This window comes from Setaria viridis, chromosome 2 (assembly GCF_005286985.2).
Source record: "Setaria viridis chromosome 2, Setaria_viridis_v4.0, whole genome shotgun sequence".
NCBI lineage: Eukaryota > Viridiplantae > Streptophyta > Magnoliopsida > Poales > Poaceae > Setaria > Setaria viridis.
In genome coordinates, this window is record NC_048264.2 from 36,430,730 (window position 1) to 36,450,570 (window position 19,841).

The following is a 19,841-nucleotide window of genomic DNA, read 5'->3' on the forward strand; positions in this document are numbered from 1 at the left end:
GCCAGACCAGTTGCCACTTCTGCCCAAGCGAAAACGGCCACTTGCGGCTTGACCGAGTTCCCGGGCCAGGGGACAAGACGAGACGCCTCTTTCTGTGCTTCCGGCTCGCTCGTTCAACAGCGAGTACCCCTTGCCCAACTTGTGGGAGGCGCCTCCCCGTCGCAACCACCCATGCCGTCGTCGATCGCGTCACGGGCCAAAAAGAAAGTCGCAGGCTTAATGCCTTAATCAAAGCGAAAAGGCGCCATGCGCGCCCGGTGACGCGACGCGACGGCCAGCCGAGACCAGCTGCGCCCTCTGTTGCTTGCTCGGGTCGGTTCAGCTCGTGGTTAAAGGGGGGAGAGAATTATTTTAGTCTCCTTTTCAAAAAAAAACTATTTTAGTCCAGTTGCCGCTTGGGGCGGCCGGGGGGCGCCTATGCGCGGCCGCGACCCGCGAGGGCGCAGCGACGGCGACGTCGCGGGAGCTGCGGACGCAGCAGCGGCGACGCGCGCGGGGTCTGAGCTTATCCACCCGCGCCGCGCACACGCGCTTCTCGCATCGGCCTGTGGATAATAACGTTGGAATTCCGGGTCAGTTCCAGCTGCTGCTGCTGCTGATGCTGACGGTCTTCGACGACTGGAAGAATACTTGGCCCGTGGTTTCTTAATCAGTTAATCTGCGGGTGCAGAACTGCATATCCCAGCTGCTGCAAGGTGCCAAGGGTGTGTTACCATCGCACTGCCTCGTATTTCTTTTCTGGAAAACAGCAGGAGCACTACTAATTCATTTAATAACAAGAGAAATCCAGGTTACAATGAGTGATTGATATTTTCTCAGATCTTTTTTGAGTGATGATCAGAGGTTGCTGATAGAGACCAGACCACTGCAGAAGAAACGTGCGGTACTGAAACTGAACACTGTCCGGAACGCGACAGAAAAGAATATCAACAGACGCATAAGCTGTGATAAGGGATGTTACAGCTGCGCCGATCGACTCTCTGATTGTTATGCTGTGAATTTTGGCAAACCTTCAAGTCACAGTCACTCTCATACTGGACATCGACGGCGCATACAAATGAATGAACATGCGACTTCAGGAAACCTTTCTATCGGAGAACAGAACACAGCGGACATTCATTTTTGCGTGCTGAAATTTCTTTTTTTTTTTCAGAACAAAAAACCCCGCATATGCAGGTATCACTGTCAACTGTTGACGTGGCAATTTGCATATCAAACTGTATGTAGGTACTAGAGGTAGCATCAGTTCTGAGTGCTGACATGCGAATGTTCTGACTGACTGTCAACGAAGCATGGGCGAGGCCGCCCCTGTTTCCCATTGTATGGTTGTATATGCAGGCGGATTTCTCAGGTGACCGTAGCCTGTGGCATACAAAAATGCACTATCTTGTGGATTTTGAGTTAACAAAGCGTGGGAATTCAATTATTCAACAAGTGCATAGCATGGTATGTGAGGCGTTGACAAATTGAGGGTCAACCACTAACTTAATTTGAATATTTTTTTGCTAGTCTTAGAAAATCGAGTGGGCATGCTCAATTTGGCTCTGTTTTCTCAACATGCTCCGTCCCATTGCCAAAAGAAGTAACCTTTACAGCAAAAGAAATGGCGCAGAGGCCAAGTGGAAGAAAAAGGACATCGGTTCTAGTAGCTCCAGAGTGGCGCATCGACGATGTTGGCGTCGCCGAACTCCATGACCGCGGGCGGCGGCTCCATGAGCATTCCCTGCGCCAAGCTCGCGTAGTACAAGTCCCAGCTCATGTCGTTGAACACGTCCAGTTCGAACGCCGAGACCCCGGTGGCCGGAGAGGAGTCTGAGGACTCCTCGCCGTCCGTGGCGCTGCCGTCGTCGCTGGCAGGGGACGATGGCGTCGAGGTCGACGCCGAGAGCGCGTCGTCCTCTGGGGCGGCCTCGCGGCGCAGGAAGTCCTCCACGGCCTCGGCGACCGCGTGGCGCACCTCGGCGAGGCTGGCGTAGGAGGCCGGCACGGCGAGCAGCCACGCCGAGTCGGCGAAGTTGAGGCACGCGCCCGCGCCGGCGATGGCGAGCATGGCGGCGTCGTGCGCGCGCGCGGCCCCCTCCGCGGTGTCGAAGGTGCCGAGCCAGAGCCTGCAGCCGCGCCGGCCGGGCACGCGCACCTCGCACACCCAGCGCCCGGCGTTGCCACGGCGCCGGACGCCGCGGAACACGGGGTGCCGCGTCTCCCGGAACTTGGTCCGCCCGGCGGGCCGCTTCGGCGGCGACGTCCACACCGTCTGGTGGTGCTCCGACGATGTCGAGGCCGAGGCTGAGCTGCACGGGGAGCACGACTCGGCGATCATCTCCTTCTTGATTTGGCACATCTTGTTCTGATCACTTCAAGTTCAAGTTTTTTTGAGCGCAGGGTGTTGTGGTTGCCTTTGGTGCTGCTTGAATTGTGTTGGAGTGGTTTTTGCTGTGGGAATGGCGGATTTGAAGGCGCATATTTATAGGTGCTGGGTGGAGGCCTGGAGGCTGGAGCAGATCAGACAGCAGAGTAGAAAACGCGGGAGGGGAACCAGTGGGCTCGTCCACACCCAGCTGGAGAAGAAAGCAAGGGGGGTTGCATCTGGGTAAGGTCGCCAGGTCCGGAAGGCAACTTGCTGACTGCAAGTAGGCAACAGGGCGACTTCGAGAGTGACCTGATACTTTTCTTATTTATTATTGCTGTAGTACGACCACAGGACTGTTTTTTTTGCTTCCGTTTCCGTCTCTGTTACAGGCAGCTGTTTTGGCCTTAAAAAATACTACTACTCAATATATATTCTTTTCTTTTTTAGAAAAGGAACGCCTCTTGTTTGGTGTTAAGAAAAAGAAATGGCCGCAGTTAGCACTTCCCTTTTTTAGTGCACTGTGGCTGTGGCCTTTTTTTATGGGCATCACTGTTGCTGCGACCTTGTGTCAGTGTTCAGCAATCAAAGAAAAGCTGGCGCAGCATCTTCTCAACTACGGAGTACGAAAGAAAAGGATGGAACCTATATTTCTCAGAAAGGAATTAGAATTTGTGAAAAAAAGGAAAGGAATTAAAATTATGCTGCTAGTTGCAGTCGATGTATCCGCGGTCGGGCATGGTGTCCAAACTTGTGGCCGTCAAACCTTTAGCTTGAGTGAAAGTGAAATTAAAAAAAAACTTTGAGGTCAACATAGTTTTCACTTCAAACTTGGAAATTTGAACTTTAAACTTCATATTTTCAAGCCTTTTATATCATGTGAAAAATTCCTTTTAGCAGTTAAGAAAAGCATAGTGGTATACTAGAAGGGGATATATAGTATTTCGGTATACAAATGTACTGACCACACAAATTGGCAAATAGGGCAAACTCCTGTGATTCAATGACTCGATCAAACTCGCAAGGGATGAAGTCTGCCTTGACGCCACTACTCAAAAAATCCAATGGACGCCTCGCATCCCCGAGAGGCCGAGACCCACCCACGTGAAGGCGACATGAGCAGGCGACCGATGCGCGAAACCGAGACCACCCACCAAAATCCAGCATCGTCCCCGGTCCCAGGCAAGGCAAACCCCGGTATCACAAATTGCGGCCGGCAGCAGCCGGGAAGCTCCCGCACCTGCACCGCGTGCGGCGAATGCGTCGCACCAGTCCGGAATCTCCGGATTCCACAAGCCACCCGCCCGCCCGCTCCTGTCCATCAAAGTTCCAGGGGGATGCGGACAAAATTCTACTTTTTGGGTGTTCGGATCAATCAATCCACCCCGCTTGCCCTGCTTACCTGCGGGAGGATCGGAGGGAGGAGCAGGTGCTTCCCCCCCCCCCCCCCCCCCCCCCCCGGCGCCGTCGCGCTCGGCTCGTGACCCCAAGCAATCAGGCATTCAGGCTACCCTCAGGCGATCGTCCCAATCCGTCGCGGCCATCAATGCGAAAAGGCGATCTCTCGCGTCGTCCGGTGTGCGTCCGCTCACGTCCGGCGCTGGCCGTGCCCGTGCGCCCCCGTACGCTCGGCGGCCACGGCCAGCCCCCAGCTGATGCTCTCTGCTGCTCCGGCCTTGCCGTTTGGGGGCGGCCAAGGGGCGCGCGCCCTCGCGAGGCCTAGTGCTGCGGCGACATCGACGTCCGGGAGGCGAGACGGTGAAGGTTTGCGGCAGCGACGCGAACCGGGGGGGGGGGGGGGGGGGGGGGGGGGGGGGGGGGGGGGGGGGGGGGGGGGGGGCGGTCTGAGTTTATCCGTCTGCTCCGTTTACACGCGCTTTTGGGATTGGCCTTGGCCGTGGTAATCTCTTCTCATCGCTGCGGGGAATTATGGTCCCACTGCTCGAGTGGTTAGAATATGGGAGCCGTCCAAGGTCGGAATTCAGGTCAGGTCCAGCTGATGCTGACGGTCTACGGTGACGACAAGCTTAGTATCAAATCTGAACCATGATTTTTTATGCTAATCCAGCGGGAAATAGCCGCAAGTGGAAGTGTACCAAGGGGGAGGTATCCTAGTACCACCTCCGTATCTCTCTCAGCAGAAGTTGGATGGCCTTTCTTTATTTGGTTCTTTGAACGAACAATCTGATAGTGCACTTTCGGTACAAAGTTGATTATTTAGTTTAATCGCGGATTACTTATTGATAATAAGCAGCTAAAGATGAAGCTGTTTTTTTTTCAGACTAGTACGTACTAGTCCATCAACCCGTGCTCCCGCACGGACTAATATTTTTTAAAAGTTATTGTATTTGAAAGTTATTTAGAAATTAGACTCTTAGGTAATAATCAAATTTTGTTTACTTACCACTCTCTCATTTATTTAACATTCTAACACAATACACATATAGATGTGCGCTTATCCCGCATTATGTTTACCATAAAAATTAATATTTTTTATCGCTTCCTCCCATACATATATAAATGGTCTACATGGTCACATGGTGACACATATCATGCTTATATAACTTAACTTAGTATTTCTAATTATCAAAGTCATAAATAGGTAATTCACAATCATATATTAGTTTACTTTTGAAAAATTTGGTATGATTAATATGAAGATAAATAGACTAAGATTTAGGTGTGCACTTTAGGTTATTTTTTATAGTGACTTACGTGAGTTACAAATTTAGAATGGTATTTTAAGTTATATTTTATAATTATATGCATGGGTACGAAGATGACGGGTTGCTTTAGATTATTTTTATAGTGGTAGAGTTTTTTACTTTAGAATATTTTCATAATGATAGTGATGGGTAACTTTTCACAAAATATAATAGACTAATGGTTATTATTATTAGAGTTTATATGATCGATGTCTGATGTTTCTGATTTTTGTGAGAATTTCTAGAATTTTTTTTTCTGGCATGTCTCGTGATAATTAATCTGGTGTCTCCAATTGAAAAAATAAGACCACGTTGCTACAAAATTGTTATCTTGAGCTACCTCGTATTTGTTAAATATTCAAACACAATACTTATGTAGATATATACTTATTATCTTCATCGGATTGTGATAGATTCTAGTTAGTAATTACTACATAATATTTTCATGCACATTTATAATCTTTAACTTTTAACTTTGTACTGCGGGTATGTGCTTGAATTTGTTTAATGGACCCTAAGTTTGAGCTATATTTAACTATATAAATCTATATTCTCATCACTTTATCTATATATTTATAAATGGTGACACATATCATATGTATATAGCTTAAATATTATATTCTATACGAATAGTGTAAGAAATAGAAAATTTAGAATCATATATTGGTGTACATTAGCGTATATTTTCAAACAAAGTGATTTGGATACAAATTTAGGGTTACCTCATGTCATTTTTAATAATGGCATATGTGGGTAATGTAGATGCAAATTTAAGGGGTTATTTGAAGTTAGTTTTTAAGTATTGATGATGGAAAATTTAGTTGCAAATTTAGGGGGATTAAATTGTTTTTTTATAATAGCATAAGTGGGTAATTTAGATGAAGTTTAGGGGTTACTTTAGTTTGTTTTATATAATGGTAGATGTGGGTAATTTAGATATAGATTTAGAGGGTACTTTTAAGCTATTTCCATAATGGCGGAGGTGGGTAATTTTTTAAGAAACTTAATAGATCCAATGGCTATGATGATTTGAGTCTATAGTATTTTGCTTCTTTGTGAGAATTTCTAGAATTTCTCTTCTTTTATAGAATGTCCACCTAGGATTCTAGGTGGCTTCACCTGGAAGTTTCAAAAGAGTCTCCAATTAGTAATAATAAAATTTTATTGGGCCTCCATTGCTACAGGGGCGCATGTGCGTGATAAATATCAGAACCACCAAATATCTTTTCCTTTGATCCGATTCTGATTTTTATACAGCCAATTGAGCTAACCTTTGACGTCCCTGTCACACTGGACATGAACTGCGCACAAAAAATGAACAACGCGTAGTCTCCCCTTTGCTACCAGCTTACCACGATTCTGAGGAAATTCTTCTTTTTCATTGCAAGGAAATTCAGTAGGGCACAGGAGAGTTTGCAGTTCAGATTGGTGAATGGCCGAATAGAAACCACCGTTTTCGCCGAAAAAGAAGCCCATGCCTTGCGACATGTTCGTTGTCGTGTCACTGTAGGAACCTACATGGCTACATGTACGCGCAGCACTGTTGTCGCCAAGTTTACTCCGTCAACAGCTGACGTGTCGTTGCCACTTGTATGCGCCATCAGTGCTGAGTGCTGACATACGAGTGTTCAGGTTGACTGTCAACAATGCATGGGCAGGCAAGGCAAAGCTGGGGCCTGGGGGTCGCGGGTCGCCCCCTGCATCAACTGAACAGGCAGGCGGCTTCTCACTTCACCGTCGCTTCTGGTCACAACCCATAGTAGAAAAATGCACGCCTTTGACTAAATAGAGCCTTGAAATTCGACATGTGTATAAAATGAAGGCCGCTGACTTTTAGCTGGTTCCCTCCTATAAATTCAATTTTTTTCATGGTCAATTCCATGGCGCTCCTAGGTGTTGCTGGAGAGGTGCACCAGATGTCAGCGGTGACGGCCATACATAATATACATTTCATCGTCACACCTTGGACCGTTTTATCAGTGGTGGCACACGCCATCCTGTCGCCTCTGACAGTTGATTCCTAGTACTACTACTTGTGGCGGCTAGCTTCCCAACTGACGATTTTCTAAGTGCAGGCTCAGGCTGTATGTGAGGCGTAGACAACTTACAATGTCAACCACTATTATAAGCTCTAAATTCAATATTTTTAAGTGGAGAAGTTCAGGGTCAAGTACTATCATAAGCTCTGAAACTGAAGAATTTTAAGCGAAGACATTAGACATGTTCAGGGTCACCTACTATCATAAGTTCTAAAACTAAAGGTGTTTAAGTGAAGAGACAACCTCTGGATGAACATTGAATAATTTATGAGAAGGCTGTATGTGAGGCGTCGACAAGCGACAAGTTCAGGCAAACCATTATCATAAGCGCTTGAGGTTCTCGAATTCCTTTTTGCTACTTTAAGAAGGTCAATAAGCACGCTCTGTTTCCCAACGTGCTCTGACTAATTACCAGAAGTAGTAACCGTTGCAGTACCAAAAAAACTGGCATCGGACGCCAAGAAAAGGCAAAAAATTACTGTGTACAGCGGCCTAGTCCTAGTAGTTCCAGAGTGGCACTTCGGCGACGCTGTCGTCGCAGAAGGCGGTGACCGCGGACGGTGGCTCCATGAGCATCCTCTGCGCCCGCGCCGGCGATGGCGAGCATGGCGGCGTCGTGCGCGCGCGCGGCCGACTCGGCGGCGTCGAAGGTGCCGAGCCAGAGCCTGCAGCCGCGCCTCCCCGGCGTTGCCGCGGCGCCGGACGCCGCGGAACACGGGGTGCCGGTCTCCCTGAACTTGGTCCGCCCCGCGGGGGGCTTCGGCGGCGACGTCCACACCGTCTGTTGATCCGACGATGTTGAAGGAGAGCTGCACGGCGAGGCGGACTCTCCCACCATCTCCTCCTTGATCCGACACATCTTGGTGATGGGTTGGCTCTCTGTTGATGTTTTAGTCTCCTTGGCGCTGCTTGAGTTGTATCTCCAATGGATTTGGGTTGTGAATGGTGGATTTGCGGGCGCATATTTATATGTGATGGCTGGCTGGAGCAAAGTGCAAAGCGCGGGAAGGGCTGGAGAAGAAAGCAGAGGAAAGGAGGATGCATCTTGGTAAGGCCGGGGATGCAACTTGCAGGGCAACTGGGCAACAGTGGGGGCTCCTGAGAGCGACTTCAAACCCACACTGGACGCCTCCATCCAAACCCGATGGCGACGTGACCGAGCCCTCCGAAGCAAAACTGGCCACTAATCCAGCATCCCAGGGAACCCGGACCCCGGTATGGCAAAACCGGGCAGCAGCAACCAGCAGCAACAGCAGCTGGGAAGCCAAAGCTACCAGTCTACCACACCTGAATCGCGTGTGGCGAATGCGTCGCCCCTGTCCGATCCAATCCCGACGCCCACTTGCCACTTCTTGTCAAACAAAGACGGCCGCTTGCGTCGAGTTCCCGGACAAGCGGACAAAACCCTACCTTTCGGGCGTCCGGATCAACCGATCCCGCTTGCCCAACTTGTGGGAGGTGCTTCCCCCCTGCGTCCGGGGTCGCGCTCGACGCTCGTCACACCAATCAGGCAGTCACCATTCACCTATCCGCACACCCGGGCCAACATGTCGCGGGCATCAATGCGAAAAGGCGATTCCTCTCTCGTCGTCCGGTGCGCGTCTGCTCACATGCGCGCTGTGTTAGAGATATAATATCTTGTATGCGTAATTAAATAGGAGTTCTAGATAAGTTCTAGAGATAAATTCTTTGTTAACTTGTATATCAAGTTTTGTAACAGAACTTCATCTTGTATATGCTACGCTAGGGGCTTTTTCTAACTATATAAACATGCAATTGTGGATGCCAAGAGGCTAACCACGTCACCCTAAAATCCTACATGCTAATCAGAGCCTAAATTCTTCCCAAATACATCTACGCCCAAAACCCATCTATGGTTTCATCGTCCAACTCGTCGACAATGCTGGGCCCGGCCATCTTCGAGAAGCTGTCCCGCGATAACTTCCTACTATGGAAGACACAAATCCTTCCGGCCATCAAGGGTGCCAGACTCATGGGCATCCTAGACGGTTCTTCTAAGGCGCCGGCAAAGACCATGACCGTCGAGAAGGCCGACAAAAGTAAAGAGGAGGTCCTGAATCCTGCATATGAGGCGTGGCAGGTACAAGATCAACAGCTCCTCAGCTACATCGTCAACTCCCTCACTAAAAACGTGTTGGTGTCGGTGGCCATGGTCACCACAACTGCAGAAGCATGGGCAGCCCTGGAGACCATGTACTCCGCGCGGTCACATGCAAGGTTGATAAATCTCTAGCTGCAACTGTCTACTCTGAAAAAGGGCAACATGTACTACACCAAGATCAAGGTGTATGCTGATGAACTTGCCGCCATGGCAAGCCCATTGGAGATGAAGAGCTAAGCCGTTCTGCTCTGCCTTGACTACAAGTACAACCCCATCGTGACATCAGTCATGGGCCGCGTGGATCCTATTCCTTTGAACGAGCTCTACTCCTTTGAACGAGCTCTATGCACAACTTGTGACGTATGAGACTCGCTTGGAGCTGCTGCATGAGAACTACAACAACGACGGCTTCTCCTCCTCAGCCAACTCTGCATCACGAGGTAGTGGAAGCTACCGTGGACATGGTGGTGACAACCGCGGGTGTGGGCGCGGTGGTGGTGGTTGCGACACTGGAGGCCATGGCAACAATTCCTTTGGCGCCCTCAAGCAGCAATAGCAGCAACAACAACAGAACGCCAAGAAGCTGCAGTGTCAGATTTGCAAGAAGGTTGGCATGAAGCTCTGGAGTGGTACCGATATGATGGCGATCAAAATATCAAGGTGCCTGCAGCAGTGTATGTGATCAACACCAATTGGTATGCTGACAGCGGTGCCTCAGATCACATCACACGCAGTCTTCAAGTGCACACAACAAGCGGCACAGGTATGGCAATTAGTAACATTGGTCATGCAGTTTTAAAAACCCCTTCTCAAGATCTTCTGCTAAATAATGTGCTCCATGTTCCTAGTGCCCATAAAAATCTTGTTTCCGTTCATCTCTTAACCTCTGATAATAATACATATCTTGAGTTTCATCCAAACTTCTTTCTTATCGAGGATCAGGCCACGAGGAAAATCCTTCATCGCGGTAGATGCCAAGGAGGCATATATCCCCTAAATTCGTGTGGTGCAAGTCTTCACAAGCAAGTTCTTGGAGTCAATAAGCCATCTACATCAAGGTGGCATAGCCGTTTAGGTCACCCTGTTTTTCCCATTGTCAAGCAGGTTCTTGAGAATAATGGTTTAGCTAGTTCTAGTGATAAAGATAGTGAGTCAGTTTGTGATTCGTGTCAAAGAGCTAAGAGTCATCAGTTACCTTATAGTAAATTCAACAGTATATCTACCGTCCCTCTTGAGCTTATTTTCTCTGATGTTTGGGGTCTGCTCCAATCTCTGTTGGAAGATATTCTTATTATGTTAGCTTCATTGATGACTATAGCAAATACATATGGATTTTATCTTATCAAGCAAAAATCTGATATTTTTCAAGTCTTCCAAAATTTCTAGAATCTAGTTGAGAGAAAATTTGGAAGAAAGATAGTTACAATACAAACCGATTGGGGAGGCGAGTATGAAAAGCTAAATTCTTTTTTTCCAGAAGATAGGCATATTTCATCTAGTCTCTTGCCCATGCTCATCAACAAAATGGATCCGTTGAGAGAAAGCATCGACACATTGTAGAGCTTCTTGCTAACGCTTCCATGCCTCTAAAATTTTGGATTGAGGCCTTTCTAGCTGCCACTTATCTCATCAATCTCTTGCCAAGTAAAGTTATTGATTTTCAAACTCCCACCGAGCTCCTTCTACACAACAAACCAAACTACAACTCTCTACGTATCTTTGGGTGCACTTGCTGGCCAAATTTACGGCCATATAACTCAAGAAAGCTCTCTTTTCGATCTCAAGTGTGCCTTCCTTGGGTACAACACTTTACATAAAGGCTTTAAGTGTCTAGATATATCTACAGGGCGAATCTATATCTCAAGGGATGTCGTTTTTGACAAATCTATCTTTCCCTTCGCAAGCTTGCATCCCAATGCCAGCGCCCTTCTTAGAGAAGAGATCCTTCTCCTACCTGAACATCTTCAAAATCCTCCTTGATCGATGATGCTGTGATCTTCTGCGCTGGGTGCACCTACGGCTTCTCCAACAGTTGTAGCGCCGCACCCACACTCGGACCCGAAGTCAGGCTGGTATTTTTAAACCTAAGCATTGTTTGTTTTGGATAGTTGTGTGAAACAGGAGAACCTGAGCATCTACAAGAAGCTCTTGAGAATCAAAATTGGAAGCAGGCTATGGTAGATGAGTTCTCAGCCCTCATTAAAAATAAAACTTGGCATCTTGTTCCAGCAAGGAAAGGACAAAACCTAATTGATTGTAAGTGGGTCTATAGAATCAAGAAGTCAGATGGATCCATAGACAGATACAAAGCAAGGCTAATTGCTAAGAGGTTCAAGCAAAGGTATGGCATAGACTATGAAAATACCTTCAGTCCGGTTGTTAAAATTGCTACTGTCAGAGTGGTTCTATCCATTATTGCTGTGTCAAGAGGACGGGTTCTTACGCAATTAGATGTGCATAATGCGTTCTTACATGGTGTTCTAGAAGAATAGGTATACATGAAACTACCTCCTGGTTTTGAAGACGTTGACAAGCCACATTTTGTTTGCAAGCTTGACAAAGTAATTTATGGGTTAAAGCAAGCACCAAGAGTATGGTACTTTCGGCTAAGCTCCAAGTTATATAGTACTGGTTTTAGATCATCAAAATCAGATACATCTTTGTTCATATATCAGAATAATCATGTAACTATCTTTATACTTATCTATGTTGACTGCATTATAGTGATAGGATCATCACAAGAAGCCATAGTAGCATTATTGCAAGATTTGAAATCAAATTTTGCAATGAAGGATTTAGGTGAGCTAAATTTCTTTCTCGGGATCAAAGTAAAGAAGGATGGACATGACATAGTGTTATCACAAGAGAAGTATGCCTCAGATATACTCAAGCGTGTTGGCATCAGCAACTGTAAACCTAGCACTGCACCTTTGGCCGCTACTAAGAAGTTGTCAAGATTTGAGGGAGAAGCTCTAAGTGAAGATGACTCCACCAAATATAGAAGTCTGGTAGGTGCATTACAATACCTTACTCTCACACGCCTGGACTTAGCTTTCTCGGTAAACAAGACATGCCAATTCTTGCTCCAACCAAAATACATTGGACGACAGTTAAGAGAATTCTTCAGTATATCAAATATACATTGAAGTTGGGAATGCCAATTTAGCGATCTAGCTCCACTCTAGTGAGTGCCTTTTCTGATGCTGATTGGGCAGGAAGTGTAGATGATCAACAAGAGGATTTGCTGTGCTTGTTGGATCAAACGTTATTTCCTAGAGTGCTAGAAAACAACCCACGGTATCAAGGTCAAGTACAGAAGCTGAATACAAGTCCTTAGCAAATGCAACAACCGCAATAATTTGGGTGGAGTCCCTTCTTGCAGAACTTGGTGTTAAGCTAAGTCAACCTTCTTATCTTTGATGTGACAATTTAGGAACTACCTATCTTTTTGCTAATCCCGTCTTCCATGCAAGAGCAAAACATATTGAAATTGATTTTCACTTTGTGTGTGTGAGAGAGTTGTACAAAAATTATTGCCGGTACGGCTTATACCATCCAAGGATCAGCTTGCTGATGGATTTACCAAAGCTTTGGGTACATGAGCATTTGAGGATTTCAAACACAATCTGCACATGAAGATCAAGACAAGTTGGATTGAGGGAGTCTATTAGAGGTATAGATATGTTGTATGCGTATTTAAATAGGAGTTATAGAGTATCTAGAGATAAGTTCTAGAGATAGATTATTTGTTAACTTGTATCTCAAGTCTTGTAAGAGAACTCCATCTTGTATACGCTATGTTATGGACTTTTTCTAGCTTATATAAACATGCAACCGTGGGTACCAGAGGCTAACCACGTTACCCTAAAACCCTACACGCTGGCCACGCGCCCCGTACGCACGGTGGCCAATCGATCGATCTCGATCAAGATACCCCAGCTATGATGCTCTCTGCTGCTTGCGCGATCCCGCTCGTCGTCCAGTTGCCGTTTGGGGGCGGTCAAGAGGGGGCGCCCATGAACCCCCGCGAGGCGCGCGGTCGACGACGGCGACATCGCGGGACGGGACAGTTCGCGCCCGCCGCAGCAGCGACGCGCAAACGGGCAGCCTGGGCTTACCCGTCCAAAGTTGAGTCTGATTAGATTATGGAAGCCGTTCAAAGTTGTGGGATTCCGGGCAGGTCCAGTTGCTGCTGCTGCTGACGGTCCTGGGAACGGGGAGGAAGAATATTTTGCAAGTAATCTGAACCCTGATTTTCTATGCTGCCGGTGCTAATCTGGCGGGAGCCAGCTGCAACTGGAAGGTATCCTAACACTAGCAGTCTGTATTTCTTTAAGGAAAGCTTTGGCTTTTCTTTATTCGGTTCCTTGAACCAAGGTTACCTCTCCAATACTATTGGCTGCAAGATTTTAATACATTCCAATTGGTGACTGGTAAACACCAGAATTTTAATCACACCAATTGTGCCGTGGCGAATATCTTTTTGGTCCATCTGACATCCTCTGTGGGCGCCACCCAAGCTCCAACCACACTTTCACTTTGCATTTGTAATAGGTATATGCTAGTGTTTTATAAAGGAATAACACGTTCTGATGCCCTGGAGTGTCACTGCAAAAACGTGCACTTCAGAGTTGGGGAACTGCGACAGAAACAATCACCGCAAGCATGAGCTGTGATAAGAGATGTTACAGCTGTGTTTGATCGACTTTGTGATTTATGTACTGCCAATTGAGTGAACGTGATGTCATTCTCACGCTACACATCAAGTGCGCACAAACAATGAACAACAGGCCATTTCAGGAAAGCGATGTGCATGTATGATTGATCCCCCCTTTCTTATCACAATTGTGAGCAAGTTCCTTTTTTTCCCCCATCCGGAGGAAATTCAGTAGGGCGCTGAAGAGTTTGCAGCGCAGACTGGTTAATGACTCACAACAGAAATGTTCACGGTTTTAGTATGACTGCAAGAATTCTAGTAGTCTTCAAGTATGCTCTGTCAAGTGTCAACAGTTGACGTGCCGTTGCAGTTTGGATGTGCCATCAGTGCTGAAGAGTATGAGTGTTCAGATTGACTGTCAAGCGTCAAAGAATCCTGGGAAGGCAAGGCTGCGGTTGCCCCCTGTATCCGTTGAACAGGCAGCCGGATCCTCACTTGACCCTCGCTTGTGGCCTCAGAAAAACGCACGCCTTGGGGGTTTTGACCAAACAGGGCCTTGCAATTCTACAAGTACGAAATACCGGCCGGTGAGGCGCTGACTAGCTCCTTGCCTCCTCTGAAGTCAGGATCTTCTCTATTTTCCAGTTGAGAAAGTCAAAATTTTTAAGGTCAGACTTGCATTTCCCAAGGCGTTTCTTGGTGTTGCTGGAGAAAATAGAAATGCACCACTAGGATGCAGATGGCAACGGTGATGGCCATGGGAAGCAGGAGGACCCGTCAGGGCGACAGGCAGAGTGTGAGATGACGGTCGCTTCAAGTAGGGGATGAATTGCCATCCAAACCGTTACCGGTTACCTTGCCAACTTCAAAGTCAACCACTATTAAAACTGACGAGATAAGTTCAGTGTCAACCACTATCATAAGCTCTAAATTCGAATACTTTTTGCAAGCTTTAGAAAGTCAATGGGGGCATCCTCTGTTTTCCCAATTTGCTCTGTCTGATTACCGGTAGTAGTAGTAAACTAGCAACCTTTACGATACCATAAATAGGCATCGGACGCAAAGAGAGAAAAGGCAAAACATTGAAGTAGAGTGCAGTAGTCCTAGTAGCTCCAGAGTGGCACTTCGGCAACGGCGTCGTCGCAGAACGCGGTGACTGTGGACGGTGGCTCCATGAGCATCGCCTGCGCCAAGCTCGCGTAGTACAAGTCCCAACTCATGTCACCGAACACGTCCAGTTCGAACGGCGAGTCCTCGGTGGCCGAAGAGGCTTCCTCGGAGTCGTCGTCGTTGGCGGGAGAGGACGGCGTCGACGACGTGGCCGAGCGAGCGTCCTCCTCCTCCGGGAGCGCCTCGCGGCGCTGGAAGTCCTCCACGGCCTCGGCGACCGCGTGTCGGACGTCGGCGAGGCTAGCGTAGGAGGCAGGGACCGCGAGGAGCCAGGCCGAGTCGGCGAAGTTGAGGCAGGTGCCCGCGCCGGCGATGGCGAGCATGGCGGCATCATGCGCGCGCCCCGCGGCCTCGGCGGTGTCGAATGTGCCGAGCCAGAGCCTGCAGCCGCGGCGACCGGGCACGCGCACCTCGCACACCCACCGCCCGGCGTTGCCCCGCCGCCGGACGCCGCGGAACACGGGGTGCCGCGTCTCCCGGAACTTGGTCCGCCCCGCCGGCCGCTTCGGCGGCGATGTCCACACCGTCTGGTGGTGCTCCGGCGAGGTGGAGGCCGATGGCGAGCTGCACGGCGAGCCAGACTCGGCGCTCATCTCCTTCTTGATCTGGCACATCTTCTTCTTATCAGTTGTCGATTGCTTCGCTTCAAGGTGTTGATCTGCGTTGCTGCTGCTTGAATGGCGTCTCGAGTGGTTTTGGGATGCGAATGGTGGATTTGCAGGCGCATATTTATAGGTGGTGGCTGGCTCTGCCTGGAGCAGAGTACAAAGCGCGGGAAGCAGAGCAAGGGCGATGCATCTGGCTAAAGGCCGGGGAAGCAACTTGCAACCAGGCAACAGGGTGGCTCTGAGAGTGACCTGATTTCCCTTTTTAATGCCAACTTGCAACCACAAGACTGCTTTTGCTTCTGTTGCCGGTCTCTGTCTCCGGTTACCAGCAGCGGTTTGTGGCGTTGTCAAAAATCATTTGTGGTTAGCTATGTTTTTTTTTAACCGACGGCAAAAGCTTTGCCGAATTTTTATTAGAGAGAGAAAAAAACGAGCAGAACAAAAAACCCAAAAAACCGAAAAACAAAGAGCAGTGCCAGGGGCACCCAACTGGACACGCCTAAAACCTGTACAAGAACAACTACTCTAGGTTGCTGTACGAGGTAAACAAATGTTCTTTTGGGGCAAAAAGAAATCATTGCAGCTTGCAATTTGGGCCGTTGGTACATTCACGGTAGGAACTCGTGTTGTCAGGGGGCTCAGGTTGTTATCCAGATGGTCAGTGATCAGCTCATCAAATTGATGGTCTCAACTACGTGAGATTTAACCTCTAAGAGTGAAGGAAAAGCCGAACTGGTGGTGCTAGTCACATTCAGCATCTCTGTACAAGTGGACTACCTTTTCCTTTTGGGATAATGATCTACTACGAATAGTGAACCCTTAGTACAAAAAGTGAACGAACAATGATTTCATCGTAATTTTAACTTACACTTTGGAAGTTTAACTTTGGTTTCAAAATTCCAAACCTTCACCTTATATTTCAATGTTTATGTTCTTTTAGGTTGTTTAAATGATCACTCAAAAAAGTATCGGAAATTTCTGTCCACAATATTATTTTGTCCTTTTTTCTCGGAAGATCCATTTAGGACCGGTTGTACAGGGCACACCACCAGGCAGTAGAAGACAAATAATATTTTGTCTCCGCACTGTTTAGTTGAGGCATTAGTTATTTCATGTTTTAGATTAGACATGAAAAAGTAATTGTGGAGGGACACGGATGATATCCAGAAAAATAAAGAGAAGTTGAAGTTGGCCATATAATGGAGTTGTTAATCAAACCCCCTGAAATCACTGGGACGCGATGTAGAGGTGGTGGTCACGGGAATACATAATTAGGGCGTCATGTGCCGTGAACAAACTAATGAAAAATCATGCTTGGCATGATGGAATTGTTGGAAACCTAGTGCATATGACTTGAGCACATGAATGCGTAGATATACTATAAATAACTATAACGAGGGAGAGTCGAGAAAAATGTGGAAAAGAAGCGTAGCATGTTTGGGAAAAAGTAGAAGAGACTCATTTGGTATGCTACAAATCTTACTATTACTAATTGGAGATTCCTTTTGAAGCCTTCATGTGAAGCCACCTAGGATTCTAGGTAGACAATCTAGAAAAAGAGAGAAATCCTAGAAATTCTCACAAAAAAGCAAAACATCTGGCCATCAATAACTATACTCAAATCATCATAGCCATTGGATCTATTATGTTTTCTAAAAAATTACCCACCTATCCCTATGAAAATAGCCTAGAGTAACCCCCTAAATCTATATCTAAATTACCCATCTCCGCCATTATCTAAATAAGCTAAAGTAACCCCTAATCTTTATCAAAATTACCCACTTATGCCACTATAAACAATATTTAAAATAACTCCCTAAATTTTCAACTAAATTTCCCACCACTAATACTTAAAAATAACTTAAAGTAACCCCTTAAATTTGCATCTATATTACCAATATATGTTATTATTAAAAATAACATAATCCTACATTTGAATCCAAATCACCTTAGTTACAAATATACACCAACATATGATTCTAAATTGTAAGAATATTTGTATATGCTATAATAGTTAAGGTATATACGGATGCGTGTTACCATTTATAAAGATATAGAGGAAGTGATGAGAATATGTTAAAACAATAGCTCAAACTTCAGATCCATTAAACAACTTTAAGCGTATAAATGTGATGCAAAGTAAAAAGTTAAAGATTATAAATGTGGATGAAAACATTATAAGAGTAATTACTAACTAAAATCTATCACAATGGATGAACATAATAACTATATATCTATATAAAAATTATGTTTGAATATTTAACAAATGAGAGGTAGCTCAAGGTAATAATTTTGGAGCAATGTGGCCTCATTTTTTTTCAATTGGAGACTCCGTATTAGTTCTCACGAGAGACGTTAGGAAAAAAGATAAATCCTAAAAATTCTCACCAAAATTAGAAATATCAAACATCAATCCTGTAAACTCTAATAATAATAGTTATTGGTCTATTATATTTTCTTAAAAGCTATCTACAACTATCATTTTGAAAATAAAAAAAATAAAAGAGTAGTAGGTAAACAATTTTGATTGTTAACTAGAAGTTAAATTTCGAAATAATTTTCAAATACAATAGTTTTTAAAAACATTAGCCCGTGTAGAAGCACGGGTTGATGGACTAGTATTACTCAAGTGGCAATGTAAAAGGATCAGAGTCCTGTGCCCAAAATGGCATCCTTGTGCTGTGTAATACAGTTGAGCTAGGCAAAATCACTTGGGTGATCAAGGAACGGAAGGGAAGTCTTTGATGTTTGATGACACCAACTCTCTAAAATCCAGTGGATGCCTCGCGAACCATCCCAGGCGACGGTGACATGGCTGAGCCGCAAAACCATGACCAGTCTCCACTCCAATTCCCCGGTATCAGAAAAGCGGGCAGTAGAGTCCGTTCCCACTTTTGGTTGCGGCTCCTGTCACTTGTCCCACTTGCGGCGGGCAACCGGACAAAAAACAACTTTTTGGGGCGCCCGGCTCAATCAGTCCCCCCTGCCCAAGTTGCTTCCCCCTCCTCGCCGCGCCGTCGCGCTCGACACCCCCAGCCAATCACCCACCCACCCGTCGCGTCGCGCCCAGAAAAATCGCGGCGTTTAATACCAAAAGGCGACGGCTCTCGTCGTCCCGTGCGCGTCCGCTCACGCCCCGCGCTGGCTGTCGTGCGCCCGTGGGCGCGCGCGGCGGGATGACGGGGACCCCGCGCACGCGAGGCCACCGGCATTGGCCAAGGCCAACCGAACCCAGCTGTTGGCCTGTTGCTGTACCCTCTGCTGCTTGCTTGCTTCCTTCCGCGGTTGGTGCTGTTCCGCTCGTGGTGGTGGGGAGCCCAGTATTTTACCACCACCACCACCACCACTCCACTTGCCGGCAGCGATGGCGACGTCGCTCGCAGCCTCGCACACGCACAAACCGGCCGGCCGGGGCTCAGCTTGCTTATCCGCCCGCTGCGTTTACACGCACCTTTGGGACGGCTCGATTAAAAATATCGGCAAGGGGCAAGCCGTTCGCGGCTGGGTTTCTCCGTTTCTTTGGTCAGGTGCGGCGGATGCTGACGGTCCTGGAAGATGGGGACGGATGCTTAGCATCCAAACCATGCGTGCGATTTTTTTAAAAGAACGGATACCCTGATCTCGTGGGAACCAGCTGCAAGTGACAAAAGGGGGGAGGTATCTTAGTACTAAGCCCGTATTTGTTTTTTCAGCTAAAGCCTAAAGTATTGTTCTTTGCTGGGTTCTTTGAACGATCGGATGCGCTTTCGGTCGGGCTTGGTTTGTTTAATCACGAGTTGCTGATAGGTACGGTACGTACTAGGTACTAGGAGCGATTTTGTCTGCTAAAGCACACCAGTTTCCCTCTGGCTGCTGATACCTTTTCTGATGGCTACACATCAAATTGAACGAACCTCCTGCTCCTGGTATCACTGTCAGTTTGGCACACTGCGCATCTGCACAAAAATGAACAGTGTTCAGATGATATGATTCATCCCCTCCTTACAAAGAACCCGGGGAAAATTCAGTTGGGCGCGCATGAGGAGTCTGCAGCAAACTGATCTGATCAGGTAATCTGCAGAAAAAAGAAATCTAATATCAGGTATTATCAACTGCCAAGGGTACTGTAATCCACACCTTGCTCAACAACCGGCCTGCATGTTCATGGTTGCGTCATCTCACCAATCGTTGCATATCAACAAGTGGGCTGACTC

General features: G+C 47.1%; 3 protein-coding genes across 3 annotated transcripts; 1 reads left to right on the forward strand and 2 right to left on the reverse strand.

Moving 5' to 3' along the window:
* Positions 1-1,466: 1,466 nt before the first annotated feature.
* On the reverse strand, positions 1,467-2,499 carry LOC117842758 (dehydration-responsive element-binding protein 1A). The gene has a single exon (XM_034723266.2). It carries the CDS (start codon positions 2,339-2,341, stop codon positions 1,643-1,645), a length of 699 nt encoding a protein of 232 aa, XP_034579157.1. The 5' UTR covers positions 2,342-2,499; the 3' UTR covers positions 1,467-1,642.
* A 6,492-nt stretch (positions 2,500-8,991) lies between these two features.
* On the forward strand, positions 8,992-9,345 carry LOC140221930 (uncharacterized). The gene has a single exon (XM_072291886.1). The coding sequence runs from the start codon at positions 8,992-8,994 to the stop codon at positions 9,343-9,345; it is 354 nt and encodes a 117-aa protein (XP_072147987.1).
* Positions 9,346-14,770: 5,425 nt separating this feature from the next.
* LOC117842821 (dehydration-responsive element-binding protein 1A) lies at positions 14,771-15,759 on the reverse strand. Its single transcript, XM_034723341.2, has one exon. The coding sequence runs from the start codon at positions 15,652-15,654 to the stop codon at positions 14,974-14,976; it is 681 nt and encodes a 226-aa protein (XP_034579232.1). The 5' UTR covers positions 15,655-15,759; the 3' UTR covers positions 14,771-14,973.
* Between the last annotated feature and the right edge of the window lie 4,082 nt (positions 15,760-19,841).

Bases quoted from the DNA above. Each gene is read 5' to 3' on its own strand.
- LOC117842758 (XM_034723266.2), bottom strand. From the start codon at position 2,341: ATGTGCCAAATCAAGAAGGAGATGATCGCCGAGTCGTGCTCCCCGTGC.
- LOC140221930 (XM_072291886.1), top strand. From the start codon at position 8,992: ATGCTGGGCCCGGCCATCTTCGAGAAGCTGTCCCGCGATAACTTCCTA.
- LOC117842821 (XM_034723341.2), bottom strand. From the start codon at position 15,654: ATGTGCCAGATCAAGAAGGAGATGAGCGCCGAGTCTGGCTCGCCGTGC.